This window comes from Taudactylus pleione, unplaced genomic scaffold (genome assembly GCF_031769625.1).
Source record: "Taudactylus pleione unplaced genomic scaffold, aTauple2 ptg000003l, whole genome shotgun sequence".
Taxonomy (NCBI): Eukaryota; Metazoa; Chordata; class Amphibia; order Anura; family Myobatrachidae; genus Taudactylus; species Taudactylus pleione.
Genome location: NW_028284406.1, coordinates 3,516,270 through 3,536,117, shown reverse-complemented (window position 1 = coordinate 3,536,117; position 19,848 = coordinate 3,516,270). Strand labels below are relative to the sequence as shown.

Sequence of the window (19,848 nt, the reverse complement as noted above, 5' to 3'; positions counted from 1 at the left end):
AGCGAGCAGCTCATACCCTGGTCGATGTACTCGATTAATCTAATAAATAGCGGACATGACGTAGGATGCGAGCGGCCAGAGGGCGTAGTTTCCCAAAAAACGACCGCAAGTTTTGTTCGCTCGTTCAGGCCTAGAGGCGTGAACAGACCGCAAACAGCGAACGGTTGATTTGAATAGCCACCCCTATTTTCTGGACGAGCGAGCGCAAATAGCGTCCGGCTCTGAATCAGGCCCAATGAGCATAGAGAGAAAGTCAATAAGCATAGGGAGAGAGACAAGCAGCTTAGGGAGAAAGACAATGAGCACAGGGAGAAAGTCTATGAGCGTAGGGAGAAAGTCAGTGAGCTTAGGGAGACAGACCATGAGCGTAGGGAGAGAGACAAGCAGCTTAGGGAGAAAGTCAATGAGCATAGGGAGAAAGACTATCAGCATAGGGAGAAAGATAATAAGCTTAGGGAGAAAGTCAATGAGCATAGGGAGAAAGACTATCAGCATAGGGAGAAAGACAATGAGCATAGGGCGAAAGACAATGAGCATAGGGAGAGAGATAATAAGCTTAGGGAGAAAGTCAATGAGCATAGGGAGAAAGACAATGAGCTTATGTAGAAAGACAATGAGCATAGGGAGAAGGACAACGTGCATAGGGAGAGAGATAATGAGCATTAGGAGAAAGACAGTTAGCTCAGGAAGAAACACAATGAGCATAGAGAGAAAGTCAATAAGCTTAGGGAGAAAGTCAATGAGCGTTGGGAGAAAGTCAATGAGCGTAGGGAGAAATACAGTCAGCTTAGGGAGAAAGACAATGACCATAGGGAGAAGGACAATGAGCATAGGGAGAAAGACTATCAGCATAGGGAGAAAGACAATGAGCATAGGGCGAAAGTCAATGAGCGTAGGGAGAAAGACTATCAGCATAGGGAGAAAGACAATGAGCGTAGGGAGAAAGACTATCAGCGTAGGGAGAAATACAGTCAGCTTAGGGAGAAAGACAATCAGCATAGGGAGAAAGACAATCAGCATAGGGAGAAAGACAGTGAGCATAGGGAGAAAGACAGTGAGCATAGGGAAAAATACAGTCAGCTTAGGGAGAAAGACAATGAGCATAGGGAGAAATACAGTCAGCTTAGGGAGAAAGACAATGAGCTTAGTGAGAAAGACAATGAGCGTAGGGAGTAAGTCAATGAGCGTAGGGAGAAAGTCAATGAGCGTAGGGAGAAATACAGTCAGCTTAGGGAGAAAGACAATGAGCATATGGAGAAAGTCAATAAGCATAGGGAGAGAGACAAGCAGCTTAGGGAGAAAGTCAATGAGCTTATGGAGAAGGACAATGAGTATAAGGAGAAATACAGTCAGCTTAAGGAGAAAGACAATGAGCATAGGGAGAAAGGCAGTGAGCATAGGGAGAAAGACTATCAGCATAGGGAGAAAGACTATCAGTATAGGGAGAAAGACAATGAGCATAGGGAGAAAGGCAGTGAGCATAGGGAGAAAGACTATCAGCATAAGGAGAAATACAGTCATCTTAGGGAGAAAGTCAATGAGCATAGGGAGAAATACAGTCACCTTAGGGAGAAAGACAATGAGTTTAGGGAGAAAGTCAATGAGCATAAGGAGAAAGACTATCAGCATAGGGAAAAAGACTATCAGCATAGGGAGAAAGTCAATGAGCATAGGGAGAAATACAGTCAGCTTAGGGAGAAAGACAATGAGCATAGGGAGAAAGACAATGAGCATAGGGAGAAGGACAATGAGCATAGGGAGAAAGACTATCAGCATAGGGAGAAAGACAATGAGCGTAGGGAGAAAGTCAATGAGCGTAGGGAGAAATACAGTCAGCTTAGGGAGAAAGACAATGAGCTTAGGGAGAAAGACAATGAGCATAGGGAGAAAGTCAATAAGCATAGGGAGAAAGTCAATAAGCATAGGGAGAAAGACAATGAGCATAGGGAGAGAGACAAGCAGCTTAGGGAGAAAGTCAATGAGCTTATGGAGAAGGACAATGAGCATAGGGAGAAGGACAATGAGTATAGGGAGAAGGACAATGAGCATAGGGAGAAAGACAATGGGCCTGATTCAGAGCCACTCGTAAGCGGCATCTCGTTCGCTCTGAGCGATGTTTGCCCAACTGCGCATGCGTACGGATCATTATACGCATGCGCGAACCAGTCAGTCGGGCCGAAATTCATGTGCTCGCAAAATAGCGAATGCCTGCTAATTTGAGTGACATAATGAGGCGTATGTGGGTGGTAACAGGGGAAGGTGCTTGAAAACGGGGAGTGGAGATCCGATCGCAGGCGTGCTTAAAGGTCAAAACGGGCGTTTTATGGGTGTGCATTTTTAAAACAGCAGCGTCATTGTCCACGTCACTGGGTTATTTTAGAGCCGGAATTGCTCGCAAAATTGTGGTAGCAAAAACCAACCACAAGAATAGCGAGCAGCTCATTCCCTGGTCGATGTACTCGATTAATCTAATAAATAGCGGACATGACGTAGGATGCGAGCGGCCAGGGGGCGTAGTTTCCCAAAAAACGACCGCAAGTTTTGTTCGCTCGTTCAGACCTAGAGGCGTGAACAGACCGCAAACAGCGAACGGTTGATTTGAATAGCCACCCCTATTTTCAGGATGAGCGAGCGCAAATAGCGTCCGGCTCTGAATCAGGCCCAATGAGCATAGAGAGAAAGTCAATAAGCATAGGGAGAGAGACAAGCAGCTTAGGGAGAAAGACAGTGAGCTTAAGGAGAAAGTCAATGAGCATAGGGAGAAAGACAATGAGCATATGGAGAAATACAGTGAGCTTAGGAAGAAAGACAGTGAGCTTAGGGAGAAAGTCAATGAGCATAGGGAGAAAGACAATGAGCTTAGGGAGAAAGTCAATGAGCTTAGGGAGAAAGACAGTGAGCTTAGGGAGAAAGTCAATGAGCATAGGGAGAAAGACAGTGAGCTTAGGGAGAAAGACAGTGAGCTTAGTTGAGAAAGTCAATGAGCTTAGGGAGAAAGTCAATGAGCTTAGGGAGAAAGACAGTGAGCTTAGGGAGAAAGACAATGAGCTAAGGGAGAAAGACAGTGAGCTTAGGGAGAAAGACTGAGCATAGGGAGAAAGACAGTGAGCTTAGGGAGAAAGTCAATGAGCATAGGGAGAAAGACAATGAGCATAGGGAGAAATACAGTGAGCTTAGGGAGAAAGACAGTGAGCTTAGGGAGAAAGTCAATGAGCATAGGGAGAAAGACAATGAGCTTAGGGAGAAAGTCAATGAGCTTAGGGAGAAAGACAGTGAGCTTAGGGAGAAAGTCAATGAGCATAGGGAGAAAGACAGTGAGCTTAGGGAGAAAGACAGTGAGCTTAGTTGAGAAAGTCAATGAGCTTAGGGAGAAAGTCAATGAGCTTAGGGAGAAAGACAGTGAGCTTAGGGAGAAAGACAATGAGCTAAGGGAGAAAGACAGTGAGCTTAGGGAGAAAGACTGAGCATAGGGAGAAAGACAGTGAGCTTAGGGAGAAAGTCAATGAGTTTAGGGAGAAAGACAATGAGCGTAGGGAGAAAGACAATGAGCTTAGGGAGAAAGACAATGAGCATAGGGAGAAAGTCAATAAGCATAGGGAGAGAGACAGTGAGCTTAGGGAGAAAGTCAATGAGCATAGGGAGAAAGACAATGAGCTTAGGGAGAAAGTCAATGAGCATAGGGAGAAAGACTATCAGCATAGGGAGAAAGTCAATGAGCATAGGGAGAAAGACAATGAGCATAGGGAGAAAGTCAATGAGCATAGGGAGAAATACAGTCAGCTTTGGGAGAAAGACAATGAGCATAGGGAGAATGTCAATAAGCATAGGGAGAGAGACAAACAGTTTAGGGAGAAAGTCAATGAGCTTATGGAGAAGGACAATGAGCATAGGGAGAAGGACAATGAGTATAGGGAGAAGGACAATGAGCATAGGGAGAAAGACAATGGACCTGATTCAGAGCCACTCGTAAGCGGCAGCTCGTTCGCTCCGAGCGATGTTTGCCCAACTGCGCATGCGTACGGATCATTATACGCATGCGCGAACCAGTCAGTGTGGCCGAAATTCATGTGCTCGCAAAATAGCGAATGCCTGCTAATTTGAGTGACAGGATGAGGCGTATGTGGGTGGTAACAGGGGAAGGTGCTTGAAAACGGGGAGTGGAGATCCGATCGCAGGCGTGCTTAAAGGTCAAAACGAGCGTTTTATGGGTGTGCATTTTTAAAACAGCAGCGTCATTGTCCACGTCACTGGGTTATTTCAGAGCCAGAACTGCTCGCAAAATTGTGGTAGCAAAAACCAACCACAAGAATAGCGAGCAGCTCATACCCTGGTCGATGTACTCGATTAATCTAATAAATAGCGGACATGACGTAGGATGCGAGCGGCCAGAGGGCGTAGTTTCCCAAGAAACGACCGCAAGTTTTGTTCGCTCGTTCAGGCCTAGAGGCGTGAACAGACCGCAAACAGCGAACGGTTGATTTGAATAGCCACCCCTATTTTCTGGACGAGCGAGCGCAAATAGCGTCCGGCTCTGAATCAGGCCCAATGAGCATAGAGAGAAAGTCAATAAGCATAGGGAGAGAGACAAGCAGCTTAGGGAGAAAGACAATGAGCACAGGGAGAAAGTCTATGAGCGTAGGGAGAAAGTCAGTGAGCTTAGGGAGACAGACCATGAGCGTAGGGAGAGAGACAAGCAGCTTAGGGAGAAAGTCAATGAGCATAGGGAGAAAGACTATCAGCATAGGGAGAAAGATAATAAGCTTAGGGAGAAAGTCAATGAGCATAGGGAGAAAGACTATCAGCATAGGGAGAAAGATAATGAGCATAGGGAGAAAGACAATGAGCATAGGGAGAGAGATAATAAGCTTAGGGAGAAAGTCAATGAGCATAGGGAGAAAGACAATGAGCTTATGTAGAAAGACAATGAGCATAGGGAGAAGGACAACGTGCATAGGGAGAGAGATAATGAGCATTAGGAGAAAGACAGTTAGCTCAGGAAGAAACACAATGAGCATAGAGAGAAAGTCAATAAGCTTAGGGAGAAAGTCAATGAGCGTTGGGAGAAAGTCAATAAGCGTAGGGAGAAATACAGTCAGCTTAGGGAGAAAGACAATGACCATAGGGAGAAGGACTATGAGCATAGGGAGAAAGACTATCAGCATAGGGAGAAAGACAATGAGCATAGGGCGAAAGTCAATGAGCGTAGGGAGAAAGACTATCAGCATAGGGAGAAAGACAATGAGCGTAGGGAGAAAGACTATCAGCGTAGGGAGAAATACAGTCAGCTTAGGGAGAAAGACAATCAGCATAGGGAGAAAGACAGTGAGCATAGGACAGAAAGACAGTGAGCATAGGGAAAAATACAGTCAGCTTAGGGAGAAAGACAATGAGCATAGGGAGAAATACAGTCAGCTTAGGGAGAAAGACAATGAGCATAGGGAGAAAGTCAATCAGCATAGACAGAAATACAGTCAGCTTAGGGAGAAGGACAATGAGTTTAGGGAGAAGGACAATGAGCATAGGGAGGAAGACAATGAGCATAGGGAGAAAGTCAAAGAGCATAGGGAGAAAGACAGTGAGCTTAGGGAGAAAGACAGTGAGCTTAGGGAGAAAGACAGTGAGCATAGGGAGAAAGACAATGAGCTTAGGGAGAAAGTCAATGAGCATAGGGAAAAAGACAATGAGCATAGGGAGAACTATAGTGAGGTTAGGGAGAAAGACAGTGACTTTAGGGAGAAAGACAATGAGCATAGGGAGAAAGTCAATAACCATAGGGAGAGAGACAAGCAGCTTAGGGAGAAATACAATGAGCACAGGGAGAAAGACAATGAGCATAGAGAGAAAGTCAATAAGCATAGGGAGAAAGTCAATGAGCTTAGGGAGAAACACAGTCAGTTTAGGGAGAAGGACAATGAGCTTAGGGAGAAGAACAATGAGCATATGGAAAAAGTCAATGAGCTTAGGGAGAAAGTCAATGAGCATAGGTAGAAAGACAATGAGCTTAGGGAGAAAGTCAATGAGTTTAGGGAGAAAGACAGTGAGCTTAAGGAGAAAGACAGTGAGCTTAGGGAGAAAGTCAATGAGCATAGGGAGAAACTCAATGAGCATAGGGAGACAGTCAAAGAGCTTAAGGAGAAAGTCAATGAGCTTAGGGAGAAAGACAGTGAGCTTAGGGAGAAAGACAGTGAGCTTAGGGAGAAAGACAGTGAGCTTAGGGAGAAAGTCAATGAGCATAGGGAGAAACTCAATGAGCATAGGGAGAAAGTCAATGAGCTTAGGGAGAAAGTGAATGAGCATAGGGAGAAAGATAGTGAGCTTAGGGAGAAAGACAGTGAGTTTAGGGAGAAAGTCAATGAGCATAGGGAGAAAGACAATGAGCTTAGGGAGAAAGTCAATGAGCTTAAGGAGAAAGACAGTGAGCTTAGGGAGATAGACAGTGAGCTTAGGGAGAAAGTCAATGAGCATAGGGAGAAACTCAATGAGCATAGGGAGACAGTCAAAGAGCTTAAGGAGAAAGTCAATGAGCTTAGGGAGAAAGACAGTGAGCTTAGGGAGAAAGACAGTGAGCTTAGGGAGAAAGTCAATGAGCATATGGAGAAAGACAATGAGCATAGGGAGATAGTCAATGAGCACAGGGAGAAAGACAATCAGCATAGAAATACAGTCAGCCTAGGGAGAAAATCACTGAGCATAGGGAGAAAGACAGTCAGCTTAGGAAGAAAGACAATGAGCATAGGGAGAAATACAGTCAGTTTAGGGAGAAAGACTATCAGCATAGGGAGAAATACAGTCAGCTTAGGGAGAAAGAAAATGAGCTTAGTGAGAAAGACAATGAGCGTAGGGAGAAAGTCAATGAGCGTAGGGAGAAAGTCAATGAGCGTAGGGAGAAATACAGTCAGCTTAGGGTGAAAGACAATGAGCATAGGGAGAAAGTCAATAAGCATAGGGAGAGAGACAAGCAGCTTAGGGAGAAAGTCAATGAGCTTATGGAGAAGGACAATGAGTATAGGGAGAAATACAGTCAGCTTAAGGAGAAAGACAATGAGCATAGGGAGAAAGGCAGTGAGCATAGGGAGAAAGACTATCAGCATAGGGAGAAAGACTATCAGTATAGGGAGAAAGACAATGAGCATAGGGAGAAAGGCAGTGAGCATAGGGAGAAAGACTATCAGCATAGGGAGAAATACAGTCATCTTAGGGAGAAAGTCAATGAGCATAGGGAGAAATACAGTCAGCTTAGGGAGAAAGACAATGAGCTTAGGGAGAAAGTCAATGAGCATAAGGAGAAAGACTATCAGCATAGGGAAAAAGACTATCAGCATAGGGAGAAAGTCAATGAGCATAGGGAGAAATACAGTCAGCTTAGGGAGAAAGACAATGAGCATAGGGAGAAAGACAATGAGCATAGGGAGAAGGACAATGAGCATAGGGAGAAAGACTATCAGCATAGGGAGAAAGACAATGAGCGTAGGGAGAAAGTCAATGAGCGTAGGGAGAAATACAGTCAGCTTAGGGAGAAAGACAATGAGCGTAGGGAGAAAGACTATCAGCGTAGGGAGAAATACAGTCAGCTTAGGGAGAAAGACAATCAGCATAGGGAGAAAGACAGTGAGCATAGGACAGAAAGACAGTGAGCATAGGGAAAAATACAGTCAGCTTAGGGAGAAAGACAATGAGCATAGGGAGAAATACAGTCAGCTTAGGGAGAAAGACAATGAGCATAGGGAGAAAGTCAATCAGCATAGACAGAAATACAGTCAGCTTAGGGAGAAGGACAATGAGCTTAGGGAGAAGGACAATGAGCATAGGGAGGAAGACAATGAGCATAGGGAGAAAGTCAAAGAGCATAGGGAGAAAGACAGTGAGCTTAGGGAGAAAGACAGTGAGCATAGGGAGAAAGACAATGAGCTTAGGGAGAAAGTCAATGAGCATAGGGAAAAAGACAATGAGCATAGGGAGAACTATAGTGAGGTTAGGGAGAAAGACAGTGACTTTAGGGAGAAAGACAATGAGCATAGGGAGAAAGTCAATAACCATAGGGAGAGAGACAAGCAGCTTAGGGAGAAATACAATGAGCACAGGGAGAAAGACAATGAGCATAGAGAGAAAGTCAATAAGCATAGGGAGAAAGTCAATGAGCTTAGGGAGAAACACAGTCAGTTTAGGGAGAAGGACAATGAGCTTAGGGAGAAGAACAATGAGCATATGGAGAAAGTCAATGAGCTTAGGGAGAAAGTCAATGAGCATAGGTAGAAAGACAATGAGCTTAGGGAGAAAGTCAATGAGCTTAGGGAGAAAGACAGTGAGCTTAAGGAGAAAGACAGTGAGCTTAGGGAGAAAGTCAATGAGCTTAGGGAGAAAGACAGTGAGCTTTGGGAGAAAGTCAATGAGCATAGGGAGAAACTCAATGAGCATAGGGAGAAAGTCAATGAGCTTAGGGAGAAAGTGAATGAGCATAGGGAGAAAGATAGTGAGCTTAGGGAGAAAGACAGTGAGTTTAGGGAGAAAGTCAATGAGCATAGGGAGAAAGACAATGAGCTTAGGGAGAAAGTCAATGAGCTTAAGGAGAAAGACAGTGAGCTTAGGGAGATAGACAGTGAGCTTAGGGAGAAAGTCAATGAGCATAGGGAGAAACTCAATGAGCATAGGGAGACAGTCAAAGAGCTTAAGGAGAAAGTCAATGAGCTTAGGGAGAAAGACAGTGAGCTTAGGGAGAAAGACAGTGAGCTTAGGGAGAAAGTCAATGAGCATATGGAGAAAGTCAATGAGCATAGGGAGATAGTCAATGAGCACAGGGAGAAAGACAATCAGCATAGAAAGACAGTCAGCCTAGGGAGAAAATCACTGAGCATAGGGAGAAAGACAGTCAGCTTAGGAAGAAAGACAATGAGCATAGGGAGAAATACAGTCAGTTTAGGGAGAAAGACTATCAGCATAGGGAGAAATACAGTCAGCTTAGGGAGAAAGACAATGAGCTTAGTGAGAAAGACAATGAGCGTAGGGAGAAAGTCAATGAGCGTAGGGAGAAAGTCAATGAGCGTAGGGAGAAATACAGTCAGCTTAGGGAGAAAGACAATGAGCATAGGGAGAAAGTCAATAAGCATAGGGAGAGAGACAAGCAGCTTAGGGAGAAAGTCAATGAGCTTATGGAGAAGGACAATGAGTATAGGGAGAAATACAGTCAGCTTAAGGAGAAAGACAATGAGCATAGGGAGAAAGGCAGTGAGCATAGGGAGAAAGACTATCAGCATAGGGAGAAAGACTATCAGTATAGGGAGAAAGACAATGAGCATAGGGAGAAAGGCAGTGAGCATAGGGAGAAAGACTATCAGCATAGGGAGAAATACAGTCATCTTAGGGAGAAAGTCAATGAGCATAGGGAGAAATACAGTCAGCTTAGGGAGAAAGACAATGAGCTTAGGGAGAAAGTCAATGAGCATAAGGAGAAAGACTATCAGCATAGGGAAAAAGACTATCAGCATAGGGAGAAAGTCAATGAGCATAGGGAGAAATACAGTCAGCTTAGGGAGAAAGACAATGAGCATAGGGAGAAAGACAATGAGCATAGGGAGAAGGACAATGAGCATAGGGAGAAAGACTATCAGCATAGGGAGAAAGACAATGAGCGTAGGGAGAAAGTCAATGAGCGTAGGGAGAAATACAGTCAGCTTAGGGAGAAAGACAATGAGCTTAGGGAGAAAGACAATGAGCATAGGGAGAAAGTCAATAAGCATAGGGAGAAAGTCAATAAGCATAGGGAGAAAGACAATGAGCATAGGGAGAGAGACAAGCAGCTTAGGGAGAAAGTCAATGAGCTTATGGAGAAGGACAATGAGCATAGGGAGAAGGACAATGAGTATAGGGAGAAGGACAATGAGCATAGGGAGAAAGACAATGGGCCTGATTCAGAGCCACTCGTAAGCGGCAGCTCGTTCGCTCTGAGCGATGTTTGCCCAACTGCGCATGCGTACGGATCATTATACGCATGCGCGAACCAGTCAGTGGAGCCGAAATTCATGTGCTCGCAAAATAGCGAATGCCTGCTAATTTGAGTGACATAATGAGGTGTATGTGGGTGGTAACAGGGGAAGGTGCTTGAAAACGGGGAGTGGAGATCCGATCGCAGGCGTGCTTAAAGGTCAAAACGGGCGTTTTATGGGTGTGCATTTTTAAAACAGCAGCGTCATTGTCCACGTCACTGGGTTATTTTAGAGCAGGAATTGCTCGCAAAATTGTGGTAGCAAAAACCAACCACAAGAATAGCGAGCAGCTCATTCCCTGGTCGATGTACTCGATTAATTAATAAATAGCGGACATGACGTAGGATGCGAGCGGCCAGGGGGCGTAGTTTCCCAAAAAACGACCGCAAGTTTTGTTCGCTCGTTCAGACCTAGAGGCGTGAACAGACCGCAAACAGCGAACGGTTGATTTGAATAGCCACCCCTATTTTCAGGATGAGCGAGCGCAAATAGCATCCGGCTCTGAATCAGGCCCAATGAGCATAGAGAGAAAGTCAATAAGCATAGGGAGAGAGACAAGCAGCTTAGGGAGAAAGACAGTGAGCTTAAGGAGAAAGTCAATGAGCATAGGGAGAAAGACAATGAGCATATGGAGAAATACAGTGAGCTTAGGGAGAAAGACAGTGAGCTTAGGGAGAAAGTCAATGAGCATAGGGAGAAAGACAATGAGCTTAGGGAGAAAGACAGTGAGCTTAGGGAGAAAGTCAATGAGCATAGGGAGAAAGACAGTGAGCTTAGTTGAGAAAGTCAATGAGCTTAGGGAGAAAGTCAATGAGCTTAGGGAGAAAGACAGTGAGCTTAGGGAGAAAGACAATGAGCTAAGGGAGAAAGACAGTGAGCTTAGGGAGAAAGACTGAGCATAGGGAGAAAGACAGTGAGCTTAGGGAGAAAGTCAATGAGTTTAGGGAGAAAGACAATGAGCATAGGGAGAAATACAGTGAGCTTAGGGAGAAAGTCAATGAGCATAGGGAAAAAGTCAATGAGCGTTGGGAGAAAGTCAATGAGCGTAGGGAGAAATACAGTCAGCTTAGGGAGAAAGACAATGAGCGTAGGGAGAAAGACAATGAGCATAGGGAGAAAGTCAATAAGCATAGGGAGAGAGACAGTGAGCTTAGGGAGAAAGTCAATGAGCATAGGGAGAAAGACAATGAGTTTAGGGAGAAAGTCAATGAGCATAGGGAGAAAGACTATCAGCATAGGGAGAAAGTCAATGAGCATAGGGAGAAAGACAATGAGCATAGGGAGAAATACAGTCAGCTTAGGGAGAAAGACAATGAGCATAGGGAGAATGTCAATAAGCATAGGGAGAGAGACAAGCAGTTTAGGGAGAAAGTCAATGAGCTTATGGAGAAGGACAATGAGCATAGGGAGAAGGACAATGAGTATAGGGAGAAGGACAATGAGCATAGGGAGAAAGACAATGGGCCTGATTCAGAGCCACTCGTAAGCGGCAGCTCGTTCGCTCCGAGCGATGTTTGCCCAACTGCGCATGCGTATGGATCATTATACGCATGCGCGAACCAGTCAGTGTGGCCGAAATTCATGTGCTCGCAAAATAGCGAATGCCTGCTACTTTGAGTGACAGGATGAGGCGTATGTGGGTGGTAACAGGGGAAGGTGCTTGAAAACGGGGAGTGGAGATCCGATCGCAGGCGTGCTTAAAGGTCAAAACGAGCGTTTTATGGGTGTGCATTTTTAAAACAGCAGCGTCATTGTCCACGTCACTGGGTTATTTTAGAGCCAGAACTGCTCGCAAAATTGTGGTAGCAAAAACCAGCCACAAGAATAGCGAGCAGCTCATACCCTGGTCGATGTACTCGATTAATCTAATAAATAGCGGACATGACGTAGGATGCGAGCGGCCAGAGGGCGTAGTTTCCCAAAAAACGACCGCAAGTTTTGTTCGCTCGTTCAGACCTAGAGGCGTGAACAGACCGCAAACAGCGAACGGTTGATTTGAATAGCCACCCCTATTTTCTGGACGAGCGAGCGCAAATAGCGTCCGGCTCTGAATCAGGCCCAATGAGCATAGAGAGAAAGTCAATAAGCATAGGGAGAGAGACAAGCAGCTTAGGGAGAAAGACAATGAGCACAGGGAGAAAGTCTATGAGCGTAGGGAGAAAGTCAGTGAGCTTAGGGAGACAGACCATGAGCGTAGGGAGAGAGACAAGCAGCTTAGGGAGAAAGTCAATGAGCATAGGGAGAAAGACTATCAGCATAGGGAGAAAGATAATAAGCTTAGGGAGAAAGTCAATGAGCATAGGGAGAAAGACTATCAGCATAGGGAGAAAGACAATGAGCATAGGGCGAAAGACAATGAGCATAGGGAGAGAGATAATAAGCTTAGGGAGAAAGTCAATGAGCATAGGGAGAAAGACAATGAGCTTATGTAGAAAGACAATGAGCATAGGGAGAAGGACAACGTGCATAGGGAGAGAGATAATGAGCATTAGGAGAAAGACAGTTAGCTCAGGAAGAAACACAATGAGCATAGAGAGAAAGTCAATAAGCTTAGGGAGAAAGTCAATGAGCGTTGGGAGAAAGTCAATGAGCGTAGGGAGAAATACAGTCAGCTTAGGGAGAAAGACAATGAGCGTAGGGAGGAAGACAATGAGCATAGGGAGAAAGTCAATAAGCATAGGGAGAGAGACAGTGAGCTTAGGGAGAAAGTCAATGAGCATAGGGAGAAAGACAATGAGCATAGGAAGAAAGACAATGTGCATAGGGAGAGAGATAATAAGCTTAGGGAGAAAGTCAATGAGCATAGGGAGAAAGACAATGAGTTTATGGAGAAAGTCAATGAGCATAGGGAGAAAGACAATGAGCACAGGGAGAAAGTCAATGAGCGTAGGGAGAAATTCTGTCAGCTTAGGGAGAAAGGCAATGAGCGTAGGGAGAAAGTCAATGAGCATAGGGAGAAAGTCAATAAGCTTAGGGAGAGAGACAAGCAGTTTAGGGAGAAAGTCAATGAGCATAGGGAGAAAGACTATCAGCATAGGGAGAAGGACAATGAGCATAGGGAGAAGGACAACGAGCATAGGGAGAGAGATAATGAGCATTGAGAGAAAGACAGTCAGCTCAGGAAGAAAGACAATGAGCATAGAGAGAAAGTCAATAAGCTTAGAGAGAAAGACAATGAGCATAGGGAGAAGGATAATGAGCATTGGGAGAAAGTCAATGAGCGTAGGGAGAAATACAATCACATAAGGAGGAGGACAATGAGCTTAGGGAGAAAGTCAATGAGCATAGGGAGAAAGTCAATGAGCATAAGGAGAAGGACAATGAGCATAGGGAGAAATACAGTCAGCTTAGGGAGAAAGACAATGAGCATAGGGAGAATGGCAGTGAGCATAGGGAGAAAGACTATCAGCATAGGGAGAAAGGCAGTGAGCATAGGGAGAAAGTCAATGAGCATAGGGAGAAATACAGTCAGCTTAGGGAGAAAGACAATGAGCTTAGGGAGAAAGTCAATGAGCATAGGGAGAATGACAATGAGCTTAGGGAGAAAGTCAATGAGCATAGGGAGAAAGACTATCAGCATAGGGAGAAAGACTATCAGCATAATGAGAAAGTCAATGAGCATAGGGAGAAAGACAATGAGCATAGGGAGAAAGTCAATGAGCATAGGGAGAAATACAGTCAGCTTAGGGAGAAAGACAATGAGCATAGGGAGAAAGTCAATAAGCATAGGGAGAGAGACAAGCAGTTTAGGGAGAAAGTCAATGAGCTTATGGAGAAGGACAATGAGCATAGGGAGAATGACATTGAGTATAGGGAGAAGGACAATGAGCATAGGGAGAAAGACAATGGGCCTTATTCAGAGCCACTCGTAAGCGGCAGCTCGTTCGCTCCGAGCGACGTTTGCCCAACTGCGCATGCATATGGATCATTATACGCATGCGCGAACCAGTCAGTGTGGCCAAAATTCATGTGCTCGCAAAATAGCGAATGCCTGCTAATTTGAGTGACATAATGAGGCGTATGTGGGTGGTAACAGGGGAAGGTGCTTGAAAACGGGGAGTGGAGATCCGATCGCAGGCGTGCTTAAAGGTCAAAACGGGCGTTTTATGGGTGTGCATTTTTAAAACAGCAGCGTCTTTGTCCACGTCACTGGGTTATTTTAGAGCCAGAACTGCTCGCAAAATTGTGGTAGCAAAAACCAACCACAAGAATAGCGAGCAGCTCATACCCTGGTCGATGTACTCGATTAATCTAATAAATAGCTGACATGACGTAGGATGCAAGCGGCCAGAGGGCGTAGTTTCCCAAAAAACGACCGCAAGTTTTGTTCGCTCGTTCAGACCTAGAGGCGTGAACAGACCGCAAACAGCGAACGGTTGATTTGAATAGCCACCCCTATTTTCTGGACGAGCGAGCGCAAATAGCGTCCGGCTCTGAATCAGGCCCAATGAGCATAGAGAGAAAGTCAATAAGCATAGGGAGAGAGACAAGCAGTTTAGGGAGAAAGTCAATGAGCACAGGGAGAAAGACAATGAGCATAGGGAGAAAGTCAGTGAGCTTAGGGAGAAAGACAATGAGCATAGGGAGAAGGACAATGAGCATAGGGAGAAAGACTATCAGCATAGGGAGAAAGACTATCAGTATAGGGAGAAAGACAATGAGCATAGGGAGAGAGATAATGAGCATTAGGAGAAAGACAGTGAGCTCAGGAAGAAACACAATGAGCATAGAGAGAAAGTCAATAAGCTTAGGGAGAAAGTCAATGAGCGTAGGGAGAAATACAGTCAGCTTAGGGAGAAAGACAATGAGCGTAGGTAGAAAGACAATGAGCATAGGGAGAAAGTCAATAAGCATAGGGAGAAGGACAATGAGCATAGGGAGAAAGACAGTGAGCTTAGGGAGAAAGTCAATGAGCTTAGGGAGAAAGAGAATGAGCATATGGAGAGAGATAATAAGCTTAGGGAGAAAGTCAATGAGCATAGGGAGAAAGACTATCAGCATAGGGAGAAAGACAATGAGCATAGGGAGAAGGACAATGAGCATAGGGAGAAGGACAATGAGCATAAGGAGAGAGATAATGAGCATTGGGAGAAAGACAGTCAGCTCAGGAAGAAAGACAATGAGTATAGAGAGAAAGTCAATAAGCATAGGGAGAAAGACAGTGAGCATAGAGAGAAGGATAATGAGCATTGGGAGAAAATCAATGAGCATAGGGAGAAATACAATCACATAAGGAGAAGGACAATGAGCTTAGGGAGAAAGTCAGTGAGCACTATCCCTTGTGCAAAAGACCCACCTGAAAACAGGTGCATTTACATGCGTAGTCCACAATTCCATTGGCAAGCCCTGGATGAGCTTAGCTACCGTGAGATGCCCCAGTTGCAGGCCAGCTACGCCGTCCAGTTGCAAGTGGGTATGCATTGGCTGCAGTTGCACAACGTTTGGTCCCGGAGCATGTGCTGGGTGGAAAAAATGCGCAAGGTGTGCTCCGCAAGTGGACGTGCATTCACCATTGCATCGGCCCCATTGTGTTTTCTGTTAAGAAAAAAAGTATTATATTATTTATGTTTCCATTTAAGTTCAGATTCTTTTTACCGTATGTCACAGGTTTATATTACCTATAACAAGCGAAACCTAAACCTCCCCTCGGGGCTCCAGACATATGATTTACTGACTAATTATGGCTGAAGTCATATTATAAAGAGCATAATTGTGTTTTTGCCTGGGCAAGCATAGTGACAGATGATTGGAAAGACACGTATGTATTTCATTATGTGGCCTTTAGCTATACAGAATGAAAGATGATAAGCACGTCACGGGCCCCCTCCTCTAACCCCAGCAGCCGACTGACGCGGCTGGCCGGACACCGGCAGAATCAGTAGACTCTGGGCACTAGAGTGCGCCCAGAGTCTACTGCGTCTGTGCAGATTGCCGGGGAAATGGTGCAGCTGCCATTTTCCTGGCGGTTTCCTTACAGCACATGCGGAAAACGCCGGAAAAATGGCGGGGCGGCCATTTTTTACCGCGTTTTCTGCAGCACTGAGAGACCCAATGCGGGACCTCAGAGAGGTAAGTTTTAGATAATATGGGTGCAGGGTGTACGCTGCAGGCCCCCCTGGTCCCGGGGACCCGTGTGCACAGCACACCCTGCACTCATTATATATACGCCCCTGGTTGGGAGCTGATTGGCTGAGACTTATCTTTCTCCATTCCAAGGCTTAGTGAATAGACCCCACTGTTATAATAAATACGCCCAGTAAACCTCCTCTCAAGTGTGCATCATCGAAATAAGAATTCTAATAATAAAAACAATAATGTAACCTAAACTAAAAACTGTTGGGAAAGGTCAGCTATTTATTTCAATTATTTATTGTGTATGGTGGCAAAGAAAGGACGGCCAGCTATCAGATCAAGCCAAAAACAACCCAAACCTGCACAGTAAGGAAAATGCATTGAGGATTTGGCTTTCCCTCGGTGCAGGATGTAGTTATGAGACCAGTGGCCGCATGGACGCCGGTCTCAATCCTGACAGCGTAATCCCGGCAAGGGATTTAACATAGGCGTTGATATACCGATGCCTATGTTAATCCCGACTCCGGATTGCAGAGGACACTGGAATGATTATCCTCTCTGCCTGGGGATGAGGGGTTAGGTTTAGGGACCGCCGGGGGGACTTAGGGTTAGACAACCCCCCCCTACCCCCGGGGATTGTTAGGGTTAGGCTAGGGAAAGGGGACTTTAGGGGTAGGCACTAGGGGGGGAGGTTAGGGTTAGGCACCTCCCCGGGAGAGTTAAGATTAGGGTGCGTGGAAGGGAGGTTAGTTTTAGGCACTAGGGGAGAGGTTAGGGTTAGGCACCCCTAAGAGAGGGTTAGAGGGGGGAGAGGGGAGGGTTAGCATTCTTACCACTGGGCATTGGGATCTTCAGCTGTCGGCCTTGAGCCGCCGGTATTTCAATCCCATTCCCTGGGTGCCTTTATAACCAAACAAAATTGGGTAACCAACTCAACCTTCCTTTACAAAAACACACCCGGGCAGACGGTGTGCTGTCCCCGATTGGGTGTTACAGCCTTCATATTCATGACAATGAAGAGGAGTGCACCCAGACATTAACAATGACCCGAATAGCGGAGGAATGGCGGGAAATTTATCAGATGAAAAAAGCCAAAGCCTAACAATTGAAGACTTATAAAACCTTATCATAGCTACACCCCCATCTATCTATAGGACAAAACACACAATCCGGCCCATATAACCTTATAGCCACACCCCCATCTATCTATAGGACAAAACACACAATCCGGCCCATATAACCTTCTAGCCACACCCCCAACTATCTATAGGACAAATCCCGTAATCTGGCCCATATAACCTTATAGCCTCACCCCCAACTATCTATAGGACAAATCCAGCAATCTGGCCCATATAACCTTATCATAGCTACACCCCCAACTATCTATAGGACAAAACCCACAATCCAGCCCATATAACCTTATAGCCACACCCCCATCTATCTATAGGACAAATCCTGTAATCTGGCCCATATAACCTTATAGCCACACCCAAAACTATCTATAGGACAAAACCCACAATCCAGCCCATATAACCTTATAGCCACACCCCCATCTATCTATAGGACAAATCCCGCAATCTGGCCCATATAACCTTATCATAGCTACACCCCCAACTATCTATAGGACAAAACCCACAATCCGGCCCCTTGACATAACACATAATTCAGCCCCCAGTCTTGTGGTTTAAGCCACACCAGGCTTATAACCTTATAGCCACACCCCCCAACTATCTATAGGACAAAACCCGCAATCTGGCCCATATAACCTTATCATAGGCACACCCCCAACAATCTATAGGACAAAACCCACAATCCGGCCCATATAACTATATAGGCACACCCCCAACTATAGGACAAAACCCGCAATCCAGCCCATATAACCTTATCATAGCCACACCCCCAACTATCTATAGGACAAAACCCACAATCCGGCCCATATAACCTTATCATAGCCACACCCCCAGTTATCTATAGGACAAAACCCACAATCCAGCCCATATAACCTTATCATAGCCACACCCCCAACTATCTATAGGACAAAACCCACAATCCGGCCTCTTGACATAACACATAATTCAGCCCCCAGTCTTGTGGTTTAAGCCACACCAGGCTTATGGCAGCCTTCTGTTTATCTCACAGGCCCGTCTGAATGTATTTAGGAAGTGGCATCAGTACATATGCAAATGGCAGTTAATTGCAATACTGCAATATTATTTCTGTGATGACGGGAACTACAGGTCCTGAGAGTATCCTCCTCTCTGTGGCGTCAGAAGACTGTGACACGTGTTTATTCTGTATCTTTTTAGCTCCGCCTCAGTTTATCGATTTCCCCCTGGATGTGGAGGTCGATGTTGGGGAGAGCGCAGAGCTTATTTGCAGCGCTGAGGGGAGCCCCACTCCGACAGTGTCCTGGTTCCGCCAAGAAGATGCCGGACCGGTGGTGGCGTCTGGAACCACAGAGGTCATCAATGGCCTTGGGTCAAACACAGTCCACGTGAAAAGTAAGAGAACGGGGTCTAGAGCCTGTATTCTGGATTCTCTATAAACCAGTGACATGGCTGAGAACAAAACATGTCCTGTCATGTCATGTTAAACATGTTTACCTAATACGTACACCCCCTAAGAGTGTTGGATCAAACCTTCTAAAGAGGACTAGAGGAGAAGTTGCCCCATAGCAACCAATCAAATTCTAGATATCATTTATCAAGTGCATTCTGTAAAATGAGAGGTAAAAGCTGTTTGGTTGCTATGGGCAACTTCTTTACCTGTCCTCTTTAGAGAGTTTGATGCATCTCCCCATCAGTGTTGCTCCAGTACTGTATATTGTTGGTTATAGCCCAATAATGGCTGCAAAGCACCGGTTTATTCCATGTACATTTTCTGTTGATGTATCATCACAGAATTAACTATGTCTTCGTTTAAATAAAAGTTGCTCGGCCGGAGGACACAGGTGTGTATGTGTGCCAGGCCAGGAATCCATTTGGCTGGGTGGAAGCGGAGATCTTGCTTACGGTCACTGGACTTGGTGAGTGAAGAACTTGTAGCCCGCAGCAATATGTCTTGAAAGAAGTTGTTATGTGCAGCAGGTGGGATTTCTTATGCTATGTCTGTGATTATTAGTTCCTCCACAGGTGATTGAGACCCCATCGGAGGTGACTGTCCTGGAAGGAAATCCAGTGTCCCTGCCCTGCACCGTTACAGCTGGAAACCCTCTTCCTGTGCAACGATGGGTGAAAGACTCAACACCTGTAAGCTGCTCCCTAGTATTTAGTGGTTTGGTCTAATCTGCGTCCTGGTGCTGCATCTGTAATTAGTATTAGTACAGCGTATATAGTGTACAAACAAAACCTCGATGGGCGTATTTAGGAACACGGTGCAGTGTTCTGTAACCCATAACAAAGAGATGCTATCATTTGTTTCTTGTGCAGCTTGGAAATTAGAAGCCAACATCTTACTGGTCACCGTTTGCTGTCATTGCAACTTGTTTATTAAATAAACGTTATAGAATTAGGACTGAACCAGTTGAAAAAAAAAGCATTAAACTAGGACAACGTAAATCCCATTGAGCAGGGTCGGACTGGCCCACAGGGGTGCAGTGGAAATCCCTGGGGGGTCCCTCTGCCTGTCCCCACGCCTCCTCTAGAAGTCTGGTGCCAAACTGTACATTATATTACATTATACTGCATTTCCGGGATTATGGTGTATTCACTACAGTGCATTGTAGTTACCAATCTGGTACATTACCATGTATGCACTGTCAGTATTTACTAAATATATTGATAAAGGGGCCCAGACC

The 19,848-nt window shown here is 45.3% G+C and overlaps 1 protein-coding gene across 1 annotated transcript in view; it reads left to right on the top strand.

Annotated features, from left to right (window-relative positions):
• Positions 1–19,848, top strand: part of HMCN2 (hemicentin 2) — a 267,414-nt gene that overhangs the window by 98,089 nt on the left and 149,477 nt on the right. The window contains exons 16-18 of the mRNA XM_088466840.1: positions 18,359–18,553; positions 18,982–19,077; positions 19,173–19,300. Of these exons, the coding sequence (XP_088322966.1) occupies positions 18,359–18,553; positions 18,982–19,077; positions 19,173–19,300 (419 nt within the window). The remainder of the gene's footprint in view (positions 1–18,358; positions 18,554–18,981; positions 19,078–19,172; positions 19,301–19,848) is intronic.